Here is a 16,024-nt window from a genome sequence, read left to right as displayed (position 1 = left end):
CTGGGTTTAGAAAAGGCAGAGGAACTAGGGACCAAATTGCCAATATCCTCTGGATAATGGAAAAAGCCAGGGAATTTCAGAAAAACATCTATTTCTGTTTTATTGACTATTCTAAAGCCTTTGACTGTGTGGACCATAACAAATTGTGGCAAGTTCTTAGTGGTATGGGGATACCAAGTCATCTTGTCTGCCTCCTGAAGAATCTGTATAATGACTTAAGTAGCAATGGTAAGAACAGACCACAGAACAACGGACTGGTTTAAGATTGGGAAAGAAGTACAGCAGGGCTGTATACTCTCTCCCTACCTATTCAACTTGTATGCAGAACACATCATGTGACATGCTGGGCTTGAGGAATCCAAGGCTGGAGTTAAAATCTCCGGAAGAAACATTAACAATCTCAGATATGCAGATGATACCACTGTAATGATTGCCTATTCTAGAACATCAGACTCATGAACAGGATCACAAAGATATCTGATTTATTAAAGAATAGTATGCAGGATCACAAAGAAAGCTGAGAATGAAAAAAGCGCACCAAATGCAAACTAAAAACTCTCGGTACAAATGAGATCCCTCCCCCCCGTAGAACCTTCCCAAGCTCACAATCCCAGGTACTCCTAATGGCTTCTGATCGTCCGCGGGAAAAGTCCTTGAGCAGAGCACATAACCCAAACACATAGATGAAATGAACATAGATACAGAGCTTGGCACAAGGTTTCACAGCAGCTCCCTCCCAAACAGAAATGCGCATCAGTGCCATGGCATGTGAAATGTTACGATGTACAGTGCACATTGAAACAGTGAACATGACAACCACTTTGATGGCTGAAAGTGAGGAGGAACTGAAGAGCCTTATGATGAAGGTGAAAGAAGAAAGTGCAAAAGCTGGCTTGCAGCTAAACCTCAAAAAAACCAAGATTATGGCAACCAGCTTGATTGATAACTGGCAAATAGAGGGAGAAAATGTAGAAGCAGTGAAAGACTTTGTATTTCTAGGTGCGAAGATTACTGCAGATGCTGACTGCAGTCAGGAAATCAGAAGACACTTAATCCTTGGGAGAAGAGCAATGACAAATCTCGATAAAATAGTTAAGAGCAAAGACATCACACTGACAACAAAGGTCCACATAGTTAAAGCAATGGTGTTCCCTGTAGTAACATATGGCTGCGAGAGCTGGACCATAAGGAAGGCTGAGCGAAGGAAGATCGATGCTTTTGAACTGTGGTGTTGGAGGAAAATTCTGAGAGTACCTTGGACTGCCAGAAGATCAAACCAGTCCATCCTCCAGGAAATAAAGCCAGACTGCTCACTTGAGGGAATGGTATTAAAGGCAAAACTGAAATACTTTGGCCACATAATGAGAAGACAGGACACCCTGGAGAAGATGCTGATGCTAGGGAGAGTGGAGGGCAAAAGGAAGAGGGGCCGACCAAGGGCAAGGTGGATGGATGATATTCTAGAGGTGACGGACTTGTCCCTGGGGGAGCTGGGGGTGTTGACGACCGACAAGAAGCTCTGGCGTGGGCTGGTCCACGAAGTCACGAAGAGTCGGAAGCGACTAAACGAATAAACAACAACAAGACCATTTTCATCTTCTATCATGGTTGCAATTGTGAAATAATCATATTGATGAATGGTGAGGGAAGCAACTGTATCAGCCTGATGACAGGACAGGCTCAAGTAGTCTACCCTTTGAGGCAATTTTTTTTTAAAAAATCTGTTTTCCCAACTTTCCTCCAATGGTGGAGGAGGCCCAAATTATCCTACAGAAGTTATTGTCTTTTCTCATCCAAGAAGAGGCAGGGTAGTGCTTACTTCTTCTCTAACAAAGTGATTTTTATTTAAACTGGCCAAAGAGATACAGGTTTGCCTAAGAGAAAAAGCCAGAAAACAATTTACCAAAAAGTTGCAAGAAAGTACAACATATTCTGATAGCATTCAAGTGGAGGGGAACCCATACTTAACCCCTCAAACAAACCCTTTCAGATTAAATGCTTTGGCCAAAGCCTTTTTAACTTCCTTATTCCTCAGGCTGTAGATCATTGGGTTTATCATGGGAGTAAGAATCCCATACAACATTGAAACAACTCTGTCTTCCTTGGGTGAATAAGTGGAAGTGGGCCGAACATAGGTGGCAATGGTTGTCCCATAGAACAGGCAAACGACAGTCAGGTGGGAACCACAGGTGGAAAATGCTTTTCGCCTGCCTTCAGCAGAGTTCATGAGTATGATAGCTGAAATTATATAGATGTAAGAGATCAGGGTAACTAGAAAAGCACCACCCCCTAAAATACCAGCCACAAGGAGAAGGACAAGTTCAGGGAGGTATGTGGAAGAGCAAGAAAGAGCCATCATGGGAGGGATATCACAGTAATACTGATTAACTTTATTGGGCCCACAGAAAGATAATGTAAAGGTCAGTGCAGTGTGAACCATAGAATTCATGAAGCCTGTTAGCCAGGTCCCAGCTGCCAGCTGAACACATAGACGTTTACTCATAATATTTGTGTAGTGTAGGGGGCTGCATATAGCCACATAGCGGTCATAGGCCATCACTGCCAGCAAAAAAATTTCAGTGCCCACCACATCAATTAGGAAGAATAGTTGCAACACGCAGCCAGCAAACGATATTCTCTTGTCCTCTGACAAGAAGGTTTGGAGCATTTTTGGCACAGTGACAGTTGGACAAAGGACATCCAGCAAAGATAAATTACTCAGAAAGAAATACATAGGTGTCTGGAGGTGAGCATCTGTCACTGTTGCTATGATAATAGCCCCGTTCCCTGCCAGAGTGGTCAAGTAGGTCAGCAGAATCACCACAAAGAGAAAAATGTGCACTTCAGGGAGATCAGACAGTTCAGTTAGGTAGAAATCCTTTACTCCAGTGTTATTAACCATTTTCACACTGAGAATCTTGATGCAAAAGTACCTAAAAACAATGAAAGAAATGTATTAAAAGCATACCTTGTATATTCAGCCTTTTCTTTTTCTTTTTGCTATAGTTGGCTAAGAACCTTAACTTCTGAAGAAGAGTGTTTCTTATTGATTTGCTTGTTTAAATCATGTGTAGACAGCATCAAAATTGTCAAAGAGGTTTACAGTTCAAACCAAGGTTTGAGAGAGCAAAGAGGTTATGGAGACCATGGGGTGAGTTAAGAGAAAATACCAAGAGGGAAGTTGGGGAGGAGAGAACCTCAGCCACATGCTTCACACAGCCTTCGTGTAGCAGCATCCTTGAGGCCAGAAACTGCTAAGATGAGACCTACAGGGTCCGTTGATCTAAGGCCATGTGGAAGGCAAGAGATAGTTTGTCCTAAGACACTGACCACTCAATTCAAATTATATATTGTACAATTGCATTTAATGTGTAGCACAGTGATAGGTAACCTTTTGAGTTTGTGGGTGGCCAAGAGCTTCTATTTGGGTCAGTGGGGAAGTGGATGCTGTGGTATAGGCTGAGTCAGGGTTTTTTTATTCTCTTTTCCTTGGATTTTGGGAAGAATGTACTGGTTTTCTTTCCTTATAAATTAGATGCAGCCTGGTTTAGGTGTGCTTCCCATCTCAAAATGGCAAGAAACCATGCCACTGGTTTTTGGCAACTATAGCCTCATGTGGCGCAGAGGGGTAGGTGGCAGTAGTGCAACTGAAACTCTCCCCATGACCCAAGTTCGATCCCAGCGGAAGCTGGATTCTCGGGTAGCCGGCTCAGGTCGGCTCAGCCTTCCATCCTTCTGAGGTTGGTAAAATGAGGGCCCAGCTTGCTGGGGAAGGTGATGACTGGGGAAGGCAATGGCAAACCACCCCGCTATAGTCTGCCAAGAAAACGTCACGAAAGCGACATCCCCCCAAAGGGTCAGACATGACTCGGTGCTTGCACAGGGGACCTTTCACCTTTCACCATAGCCTGAGGTGGTTCTGTGGACTGGAAAAAAAGGCAGAGGAAAAAAGTGCCATTTTCGGCACTGCAGTCTCAGACTATCGTCCCCTGCTCCAGTAAATCAAAACAGAAATGCAGCCTCAAATTGGAATATGCCCATCACTATGTATTGTGAAGTAAGGAATGTGTTGCAAAACACAGAACTAAACCAAACTCATCTTTCATCACACACACACACATGAAATATTCTGCATATTTCTCAAAATCTGGTTTTTGAGACACTTTTGATTTTTCTGAAAAAAGTTGAAGTCTATGATATTTATTTTGATATTCTTTATTTGATTTGAAAACATGGTATGTTGCATGTATAAAGTATGAATCTTGAATTGTAATAATGATTATCATTAGTTAATCCCATTTATCTTAAATACTGATTTCCCATAAAGTCAATATAAGCACACTGGGGAAAGTTGTGTTTGCCAATAACATTTCAGTTAAAACACAGGAAATTATTACTTTTCAAAACTAATAATTAAAATTATTAGTTTTGAAAAGTCTCTTCCGGCATAAGAAGAGAGTTAAGGCAATTTCATGTTGATTCCTAGTCTGCAAAGTCAGCACATTCATGCTTTAATAGATATGAATATTAATAAACAACAGTGTTGTATTATAACAAAATTGCACTTCCTTACCATTACTTCTATTTGCACCCACTTTTTTCTTTATCTTTCAGCCATCTTCCTTAGTTTTTCAGGTCTGAGCAGGCAAAAATGCCTCACAAAGGACTTAAAAAGCACCTGAGCTTTGAGTATAATATTCTACAACACTTCTAAGCCCAACTTACAGACTTTGTAGCACTCATTCTGACATCATATAGCATACTTTAATATTAAAGCAGCAGGATTTTATTAAAAATATAAGACAAATAGAGAAAATGTTGATAGAATCCAAGAGCAATTGCAGAATTCTTGATACAGTCAACTAAGATCACATCAAGAGTGTTTTATTGTATTTTTATGAATGCATAAATGTGTTCTGGTAACTGGAAGTGGTGCAAATGAACTAAAAGAACTGTATGTTTTGGCACATATTTAATATTCATATTCTGGAATTAATTCCACTGAAATTCAGGATGAGTCCAAAGAAAGATTAAATAAAGAACAACAAAGTCAAGTAACGTTTGAAATATAAAGATAACAGGATGAGAATTTAGAACTAATCCAGAATTCAGTGGAACTGGGATCCTGGAGCATTCCCTCATGGGAACACTACTGGCTATTAATGTTATTATATTAAGAGTTGTCCCCTATTCTTGCTGTGGCGGATTGATACATTTCCTTTCTTGTTAAGCACAGGAATGACATTTAGTTCAGAACCTTATGAACAAAACTCATCCACGAACTGAATTGCTAAATAAAGTGACCGTTTATGATAGACCTAAACTAAACAAGAGTGAAAGATTCCAACAAAAAACAATGTTTATATGACTATTGTTATATTACTCCAGATAAATTAGGTACTGAATCAAATAAACCTGTAAATACTTTTCACCGAACTTAGCAATAGTCATTGATTTTATTTATTTGCTAAACTTAAGTCCAATCTTTCCTTCAGGAGTTCAAGGCTGCATAGACAATGCAGACTCCTCCTGTCTGTCCCCACAACTATCTACTGTGAGGTAGGCTGGGCTGAAAAAGAGTCCCCAGAACAGCCAGGAAGTTTCCATGGCTGAGGTTGGACCTGAATCTGGGACTTCCTGGTGCCAGCACCTTAATCAGCACATCACACTGACTCTTAGTATTCCTATAAGATTTTTACACTGAGCTTTATGAAGAATGCATATATTACACCGTTCCAGATAAATATAATGTATGTTTCAAATAAATAAATAAACAAACAAAGTGCATATTTCAAATATCTAGTATAAACAGGTATGAGGCTGAAGACTAATTTGCCCGCCCCCCTTGTACCTGAAGGGTAAGGTGATAGCAGTTTCCTGATCTTCAGCTTATTTCAATTTATTAAAGGTATAGAAAAACCTACCTGATGAAGAGATCTTCCAGCTTTAAATATGAGCACACTGAGATAACATTATTTAAAAAATGACACAGTAATGAAGTCCTGCTATATATTTTGCATCTCATCTACTGCAAAAAAAGTATATTCAAAGAAATACCACTAGGGAGAATCCAAATACTAATCTTGGTTGTACTTATAATCAAGTACTGTATATATAATCAGTACTGAAAATAACATCGGGGGACGTGGACCTTTGAGAACATTAGAAAGCAAGGTACTGTTTTGAAATTTGTTAAGCCATCTGGCAAATTGAAGCATCAAGAGAATCGCAAAATCTTTGGTTGAGTACAGTTCAGAAACTATTTTGAGTCAAAACAACAATCTAAACAATCAGTGCATTAATTTCTGGAAAAGCTCTTTTGCTTCCTATATATCTCTATGTTAGTCCTCAAATCAGAACAAAACTAGTTTTTCAACATGGCAATTATTCATTGGAAGAGGGATGTCATGGCCCTGATCCTTTGCCAATAATCAGCACTTCTGACCCAGATTGGTTAGGAATAGATAGAAGGATTTTATTGAGCAGTGATCCCAGGCAACCTAAAGATCCAAATCACAGATTCTAATTGTCAGCATAAATACATTCATTTCCCCCTCCTCCCAAAAGTTCCTTTCATCTGGTGGCGCCTGTCATCTCACACCTCTCCTGTCCGACTTCACTCTCTGGTGCGCCATTGGTCCAAGGTGCTGTTTATGGGTTGTTTAACAATCATTCTCCACTGGTGACATGTCAGAATAGCACCTGGCCAGGGGCTATTCATGACAGTTCAGTTCAAGAGAACTGCAATGCCTTCTCTGAAGGAACCCTTGTCCGAAGCTGCTGAACCACTAATGTACTAATGACATGTGGAAATGCTGCAGGCAAGGGAATTAAGGAATTCAAATCCAAACTGTAGCATACATGCAATTTCAGGCCTGGCTCCTGCAAAGCTGCAGAACTAATATAAACTACTTCTTGTTCTGGAAGATTTAAGGTAAAGGTAAAGGTTTCCCTTGACGTAAAGTCCAGTCGTGTCCGACTCTAGGGGGCGGTGCTCATCTCCGTTTCTAAGCCTTAGAGCCGGCGTTGTCATAGACACTTCCGGGTCATGTGGCCAGCATGACGACTCGGAACGCCGTTACCTTCCCGCCGAAGCGGTACCTATTGATCTACTCACATTTGCATGTTTTCGAACTGCTAGGTAAGCAGGAGCTGGGACGAGCAACGGGAGCTCACCCCGCCGCGCGGTTTCGAACCGCCGACCTTCCGATCGGCAGCTCAGCGGTTTAACCCGCAGCGCCACTGCATCCCTACCTGGAAGATTTACTTAATGAAAAAGTAAGAACTACCCCTGGAATTAACAAATCAGTGCATTCTGGGAGAAAAACGTAACTTTATGGGGACCATCAATGATGAGTTTTGCACATCTTTGCTCATAACCTATTCCAGTCAGCCTTTTACATTTTGAAACCCTGATTTTTTTACCCTCAGACTGAACCCAGGTTATGCTTTGGGAAGTCTGATTTTGTTTGAAGCTCTATCACTTGTTTGAACCCTGTGTATGACTCTCGGCCTGGCTTTGGAGCCTATATATGTTTCAAATTAAAAAATAAACAAAATGCATATTTCAAATAGCTAGTAGAAATAGGTTAACAGCTAACTTATTTGTATTGCTATCAGTGCTACTGATTTCCTTGTTATGAAGTATGCTCATTTATTTACCTGCAAGTGTTACAGACATGTAAGTCAGACACATGTATGTGACATTGAACCATAGGTACTTAAAGAAAATCTGATACCAGGAAGATTTATTTCAGTCTTTGATCAGAATAAGATACCAATTAGGCAATACAGAATTAATTGTGGAATTATCAGGTGCTTTTATTTTATGGGGGTAACCTATAAAATTAATTCTCCATAAAATACTTATCAAATTAAGCACTATAAAAATGAAAACCTTAAATAGATGAATCTATGAATCTAGGATCCATGCTATGAAATGAATACTAACAATACCTATAAAACTAAAATCTATACAACTAGAAACTATTAATAAGTAGACCTATTATTAAACCATGTAAAATTTGTTAAAACTAGGGTATATATTCTCATATAAGCTTATCCGCGGATAAGTCGACCCTCAAATTTTTAACCAAAATATAATGAAAAATATGTCATATGCAGATAAACTGACCCCATTTTTCATGGTCTTTGGATTAAAAATTGGAAGGTCAGCTTATCCTTGGATGGGCTTATATGTGAGCATAAACCCTAGTTTTATGGTTTCATGGTATTCAGTAAAGAGTTTGATGACTTATTAAGGAAGTGTGAATGCTTGATCACATCAGAGTAAGAATTTGAGTGCTGAAAATAAAAAAGGAAGTTTCTAAATTAGAATTGGGATTAAATGAAACATGGGAGGATTTACAGCACAGAATACCCTAGTTTGTTTTGGCTTTGTACATATATATGGGTACCAAGAGAGGATGAAACTTTTAATTATATATTTGGGTTACAGGTTTCATTAAATCCAGGTGTTAAGGAAAGTTTCAGGAAGATGAGAGAGAGGGGAAGGAGAATTGGAAGGAAATGAACTAGAAAGAACATTCAAGGACTAACCAGCAGGGGAGACGTGATGAAAAGCTGCAACCTGGTATGTACAAGGAGAGGAGAGCAGATCACTGGTTACTCTCCATTCCTTTTAGGATGCAGTCTCAACAATTCAAGGTGATAGGGAAGATACTGGTTCTAATCTAAATGTTGTGCTCTTTAATGGAAGGTCACTTGTGGGTAAACTATTATTTAATCCTGAATTAAAGGGCTGATCTGGTACACACCACAACACTTGTGCATACTTAAGCTGGTTGTATCCCATGGAAATGAAATCAGCTTAAGAAATCTTTCTCTGGATTTCGACTTGTTCCTTTGTTTTGACCATGGTGATGGCCTGGTGTTCTGTGTGGACTACACTTAATATGGCACCTGATGGATCCCCCTTTTCCTTCACCCCTCCCATCTGTGACAAGAAAGTACTAATGACATGTGGTTTTCATTGATAGACCTGTTCCACTGACTCCCCCCCCTTCTTTATACTTTCTTGTCTGGTGCATCCACTGGTTGATCAGGAACAAAGAAAAGGAAAACTTCAGTTTTACTATTTACCCTGTCTTTTGATCTAGAAAGAAAGAAAAGCTGAACGTTTGTCAATTTCACCTGTTGTTTTTTGAAGCTCATTTTGTTCCATCAGTGAACCTGTAAAGCCCCTGCTTCTCACTTTCTACCTGTAAAGTTATTTTTAAAAAAGGGGGAAAAAAGAGGAGAAAAGTCCAGTGTTTCACCAGGCTACCAAAGAAAAAAACAAAATAAGATGTTCACTTCAGAAGGGGGCAAGCAACTCAGAGCCCAGGAAAAACTGGCCATGGAGGGCAGTGATCAATGATCAGAAGGAAGGGTTGAGTTCCTGCCACAGCACAGAATGGAGGCAACTGGAGCCCAGCACATTAGTGACCTTTGGAGGCTCCTTGCACTATTTTCAAGCTGGAACCCCTCGGACTGAGTTGCAGCAGACTGACACAGAGAGGCAGTCTCTGCTATAAGGATACATCTGAGGCAAATGATAAGTGGGGCATCAGGATGGCTCCTGTCTTCACCCAACATCTAGTACATCTTTGTGGCCTGAGTGTGCCCTCTGGTGAAATCTTTGGGCACCTGGGTCACAGACAGCAATGGAGGCAGGAGCGCATCACATCAGTGGTTCTGTGAGAGAACCAGTCTGCATCTCTGCAGCTGCTATATGTCTGGCCACATGGATGATTTTATTGCCCACCCATGTGTATAAATGCAGCAGTTGGAGCCCAGGGCTTTGTAGGATCTGGTGACCCAGTATTAGGGACGTATGCTGATGGGAGAGGACTAAGCCATTGGACCCATTTGATCCATGAGCACCAACCCTCAGATCCTCATCATATATCCCCCTGTCCATCTATATCTATTCTAATACCATCACCTGCCCTCATCCCTCCCCCAACTCCACCTCCCTCACCACCCCACTTCTCACCTCCCTGGCAACTGGAACCACTCAATCACCACCCATACTTTCCTCTACTATACACCATCCCCCAAATGATTCCATCAGAGGCACTCAGCACCAGGTAAGTAAGGCTACAGCAAAAGGATCTACTAAACCACTAATACTCTGACACCCTTCACAACACACTCATTTACCAGCTGCAATCCTTTCTCAACCACCAACCCTCCAGGTTTGATTCAAGTGGAAGTAAGATCAAATTCTGGCCAAGTGATTGGCTGGTAGCCCTCACTGTACAGCAGTTGAAATTGAGGTATTAAAAATGTAAGAAAGATAGGAAAAAAATCCAGTACCACAGGCCCCACATCCACATGGTCTAAGCCCAGACCTCAGTGGTCAGTTACATGCCTCAGCAGGGCCCAGTCTGGCAACACACAAAACTGTTTAATTGTCAGCACCTGCTCATTCAGGCATTCACACATACAGTCAAGAAACCAGAGTTCTTTGAACTGGTTTATTGAAGCATAATGAACGGCACAGAAGGCAAGCTGCGAATAAAGACTTCCCGCCAAAAACCTACTTTAAACTACATTCCCTTAGCTAGTTCCCTTTCCCACAAAACGTGTCACTCCCCCTCCCAACCAGATGGCATTTCTACCGTATCTCCATCTCCCGTCCTTGATGTGCTTATAGCCAAAACAATCCCTTACATTCCACCTTCGCAAACCCCCTCCCACCTCCTTCCCATCCAGCAACCTGTGAGAATGACACAATGGGAGACATCCTGACAAGGGTTTCTTTGATCAGGGAATCTGACATTAATGCAGCTTCTCTCCTGCTGGCATAAATCCATCCTCCTGTACTCTTGGGTCCAGAGTTTCCTTGGTAATTTCTTTGCCAGCCTCAGCAGGACCACCACAGGTAACACTAGCCTCCTACAGTCTTTGGGACACCCACCTCAGCACTATTCTGCCTGGTCAGCTGCCCAGTCTATTATGTCAGTGATGGGAAAATCCTCAATGCATGTCTCCTCCACCATAATTGACAGCCAGCACATCCACCAGCAGGCCAGCCAGGCCAGGGCTTCTTGGAGAATCCAATATGGAGGCCCAGATCCATTTGCCACCAATCCATCTCCAATTCCTTCCTTGGGCACCATTTAACCAATCTCCACTTGATACTTCCATGATGCAGACAAGAAGGTAAATCTTACCACATTGGGCTCTGCCTTGGATTTCTTCCATGGTCTGGACTCCAAGCTGGCACAGCCTCCAGCTCCAGGTCAGCTCCAAACTCTCAGCCAACCTCCCAGCTGACTATTCTCCAGCTACTCCAACCTTGTGGCCTGCTTTCTCAGTGCATGATGCTCTCTACCACATGTAACATCTTTCAATGGACAAAACCTCTGAGCTTCTTCACCTGGATGCACTGGTGGTGGTTACTGCCCCTCCCCCCAGTAAACAAACACCCTGGGCAACAAATAAGGCAGCCACAGTCACTGTGGTAACTCCCCAGCCCCAGTCTGACACTGCCATATCTACTACTTTGTCATTCAAATCAAACCCAGTGTGAGAGGACTAGAAGGTCCTTTAAGGAAGATCTGTTATTTTCAATAACAATAACAGGGGAGATCTGGGAATTTATAGACCAGTCAGCTTAACGTCTGATCCACATTACCATACACTGGCGATATGTTAATCAGATCAAAAATACTAGGTTCTTGGAGGAACAAACCTCATCATGGATTCTACGCAGGTAAATCCTGCTTCACTAACGTCTTAGTTTTTCAATGTACAGATGCAAGCAGGAAGGTGAGTTAGATTGTGTTTTACCCACAAACCAGGGAAAAAGTGTAGTAGAGAATAATTAAAATGCCATGGGAACTGAACTCTTTCCATACAAGAAAAGGCTACAATGTTTGGAAAAAAGGTGACTGAGGGGGACATGACCCAGTCGTATAAACTCATGGATGACATACCAAAAATTGACAGGGATAATTTTTTCTCCCTTTCTCAAACAGCATCCAATAATTGGGAAGATTGGGAAGATATTTAAAACAGGTGAAAGGAAGCAGTTCTTCACACAGTGCATGATTAACCTTTTGTATCCATTATCAGAAAAGTTGATGATGACCACTAATTTGAATAGCTGTTAAAAAGTGAGATTGGATAAATTCATGGAGGAAAAATCTAGCAAAGGTCATGAAGGTTCACTGAAACCTCTGGTTGGATGGAACATGCCTCCAAATACCATTTGCAAGAAAACAACAGTAGGAGAGGGGTAGGTCTCCACCTCCACTTATCGGTACCCTAGAGGTATTTGGTTGTCCACCATGAGAAATAAATTGTTGGATGAAGATGGGCCTTGGATTCACAGAGTATGCCTGTTCTTAATTTCTTACATATGTAAGGACTCAAGTGTGCTGTTGCATGTGTAGGAAAGATTTGGGCAATACAAATGAAAAGGAGAATCATTAAACCAATGTTGTCATAATGCACAAGGTAGGCATCTTTCCCACAAAGTTTGAACATCACTTTCAGATGAGTATTAGCTCCAGAGAAGTAGCAACTGCTTTTTTCTTGTTTAAAGTAATATCTTTGAAGCTAAGTTGATTTTTAATGATACACCAAGGAGCTAATTTGCTAGAACTTTCAGACTTCTTGCGTAAGTTTCATAATGGCAAGGTGGCAAGCACTAACTTTTTAATCGTGCCCAGAAGGACTTATTAGAATAGCTGAGAGCTGACACTGTCACTGAAGAGAGAGGTCAACCACATTCAACTGATCACCTCAAATTAAGAGGTATAAACACCCAGAGGAGCAAATCCCTGGGCAGGTGATTTCTGTTTTGCTCCCAGATATGGGACCATTAGTTGAAGCAGTGTGTAGAGTCTCTACGGGATCATTCTTAGCTGCTAAGGAAGGAGTTCAAGAATGTCTAAGCAACTACAGAAAAATCCCTAAGAGAGATTGGTAAGGAGAAGAATATTAATTATACAACCTTGTACTGTAAAAATTACACCTCTACATTTTATTCTATCAGATAAATTTGAAGGAATCAGAGTTGACTTTGAGTACCACTCATAATAGCCAAACATTTCCATCATCCCAGTCTGTGCTTATAATTTCTTCTATCCCCTCTGACCCAGAGAACAATGTCAAACATAGATCATTTTAATTGGGAGCTTCATATAGAAAGCATCTGTATGCAGATTAAACTGTGGTGCTTATGTGGCAGATGTTCAAGGGAAAAGACATTAATTTACCATACTTAGAACTGAAACATCAATCATACCTTCTTCAGGTTTGGAACAGACCCTCCCAATATAATAATAATATTTTTTTAAAAATTCCCACCATGCAGAAAAAATACCGAGCACTTTCTGACCACAGTTAGCTTGAGCTGCAGACAGTATGTTGGCTAGGTTTGCATATTGGACTGTGTCATGACCACCATCACCCCTTCCAATTGGTTGAATTTGAACAAATGGCCAAGATAAAAGCAACCAAACCACATTATGGCTTAATGTAAAATTCTAAGTCCAGATGGTTCTATTTACATAACATGCTAGGCCAAATTCAAGTCATTTGAACCCAGAGGCCTGGTCTTTCTGAGATAAGGCAAAAGACCAACCAGCAATATTTTATCATTAACCTATGATAAAATATTGCTTATTGGTCTCTTAACCTGAAGGGCATCACTAGGTGATTTAATGTATTATCAAAGCCTGGCTGGAGGGGTTAATTTGAGGTCAACTCTCCCTCCCTGTCCATGGACACAAAGATGGAGAGCTATAGTGGCCAGAAAATAAGGCTGTTTTAGCTGAAGCATTCCATCTTCTCCCACTGTTTATTTCACGTCCACCTTCTGGTGCCCAGAGGATTTTGTTTCTCAATCCAGAAAACTTCAGCTATTTAATCAATGAAGACATAAAGCTGATGTGTTACAAAATGCAAGAGCTCCAATCCTAAATCCTCTTATTCAGAACTAAGGCCTCTTAACTGTGAACAACCCCTCAGATTATTCTCAGTAGACACACACAGACTTCTGCAGTTCAGCCCCTCAGACGGAGAGAGCCAGTTCTCATGCAGCTAAAACGAACAGCCTGATACCAGACCAGTCTGTCACCAAACCGAGAAACATCTAGAAAATATTGCTCCCACTCAGAAGACAGTGACTTCTAGGCAGTTGTACCAGGCAGAAGAAAGAAGATTTTGAAGATTTTGAATCTCGATTTCCCTGTAAATAAGGCTTGCATTTGATACACAACAGTCACTGGAATTCTTTTTTAATGGCTTTATTAGCTTTCCTATAAGAAATCAGTCTGGTCAGAAATCAGAAATCAGTTTCCTGTAAGAGCCAGTTTGGTCTAGTGGTGAAGGCAACAGGCTAGGAACCAGAGACTGAGTTCTAGTCCCGCCTGAGGCACGAAAGCCGGCTGGGTGGCCTTGGGCCAGTCCCTCTCCCTCAGCCCAACTCGCCTCACAGGGTAGCTGTTGTGGGGAAAAGAGGAGGAGGAAGGAGTATTGGGTATGTTCCCCGCCTTGAGTTATTTATAAAAAATATTAAAGGCGGAATTTTAAAAAATCTAAAAAAGAAAAAGCTACGTATCGGAGCTTTTGTAATCTTGGAAGTCCAGTCTTGCATTTTCTTGCCTAGCCAGTAAAGACATGTTTGACATAGATTTCCACTAATGGTAAATGGTAAAGAAAATCAGGTTTTGGACAGTTTTCCAGAGATTAATGGCTTTCCAGGTGTATGTTTAGGTTAGTGAATCTTTTAAAAAAATGCATTCTGTTATTTCACTAGCAAAAAGTCTGAAATTTTGTAAGGAGTTCTGAGCTGAAGTAATGATGAGGGTGAGAATGTGCTACCCCCTAGAAAATCCCTGCCCTGAAAAACAATCTACCTACTGAAATAAGAGCAACAAGAGATAGCAATAACTGAATGGGGGAGAGAGAGTGAAAAGTAATTTGCATGGGCAAATACAGTTGGTTGTTTTTAGGCTTAGTTTCTGAGATGGGGCAAATACTAGGGACTTAAATCAAAGACTTCACAAATGAACACTTTTTTTAAAAAAGAGAGAGATTTACTTTTTAAGGAACATATATCACCAGCTCATAAATCCTTTCTTGCTTCTCTTGAATCAGCAAAAACATTGTGCTGTTATACTGTACACAGACATTGCACTACTATCCTATAGGTGGGTCTTGGGTGACATCTAGTGGTTGTTCAAAGACAATATTTCGTCTTTTTAAGGGGGTAAAGGTTGCAAATCTTTGAACCATGTTTTGATTTTAAAGCTTCATGTATTAGGCAAAGAAATTGGGTTGACAACACTCCATGCCATTTTGTTTGGATACTTATTATTAATCAAAGATTTATACTATCCACACTTTCTCTTACAATTGCTATGTTCAGTACTGAAAATATATCAAATTGCTATCTACTTCTATATATTTTCGCAAATCAGCATTAACAAAACTCATTAAATGTTCAGCTATACGTCAGGGGTGAGTCAAGCTTCCATTTGTCTTTAGATTTTTCATAAATATTCCAGTTACAAAGTCAGCCCCAAATTAATAGCAACCGAGCCACCTTCAGCATTTATGAATTATTGACTACAGTATTGCTTTTATTTATTTGTTAGGTGTGTGTCTCCTTTTTCTACTAAGAGCTCAAAGCAAAGTACATATACAGCACACCCTCCTCCAGTTTATCTCAACAACCATTCTGTAAAGTAGGTCTGAGAAACACCTAATAGGTTTTCATGATTGTGGTGGATTTGAATTTGGGTCTCCACAATTCTAACCTGAATATTTGCTCACATCAGTGACAAGTTGGAAATGGTTATCAGTTGATTTATTGTCTTTTTTTTAAAAAAATTGCTGAGGTTTGGCTGGTCGTGTACATTTTAGGAATGAATCTCCATCTGCAAAAGCTGGAAATTGAAACAAAGTTGGGGGTGCACCTTCATGTTCTGCAGGGCCACTTCCAAGATGTTAGTCTACCCAGTATCCTGTCTTTGAATACTTTCCTTTCCAACCTATTAAAAAG

General features: G+C 40.7%; 1 protein-coding gene across 1 annotated transcript; it reads right to left on the bottom strand.

Moving 5' to 3' along the window:
- Nucleotides 1–1,972: 1,972 nt before the first annotated feature.
- LOC134489762 (olfactory receptor 5V1-like) lies at nucleotides 1,973–2,908 on the bottom strand. Its single transcript, XM_063292631.1, has one exon. It carries the CDS (start codon nucleotides 2,900–2,902, stop codon nucleotides 1,973–1,975), a length of 930 nt encoding a protein of 309 aa, XP_063148701.1. The 5' UTR covers nucleotides 2,903–2,908.
- Between the last annotated feature and the right edge of the window lie 13,116 nt (nucleotides 2,909–16,024).

This window comes from Candoia aspera, chromosome 1, assembly GCF_035149785.1.
Source record: "Candoia aspera isolate rCanAsp1 chromosome 1, rCanAsp1.hap2, whole genome shotgun sequence".
In the NCBI taxonomy this organism is placed as follows: domain Eukaryota; kingdom Metazoa; phylum Chordata; class Lepidosauria; order Squamata; family Boidae; genus Candoia; species Candoia aspera.
Note: the sequence above shows the minus strand (reverse complement) of the source record. Positions and strands in the feature narration are given on the sequence as shown.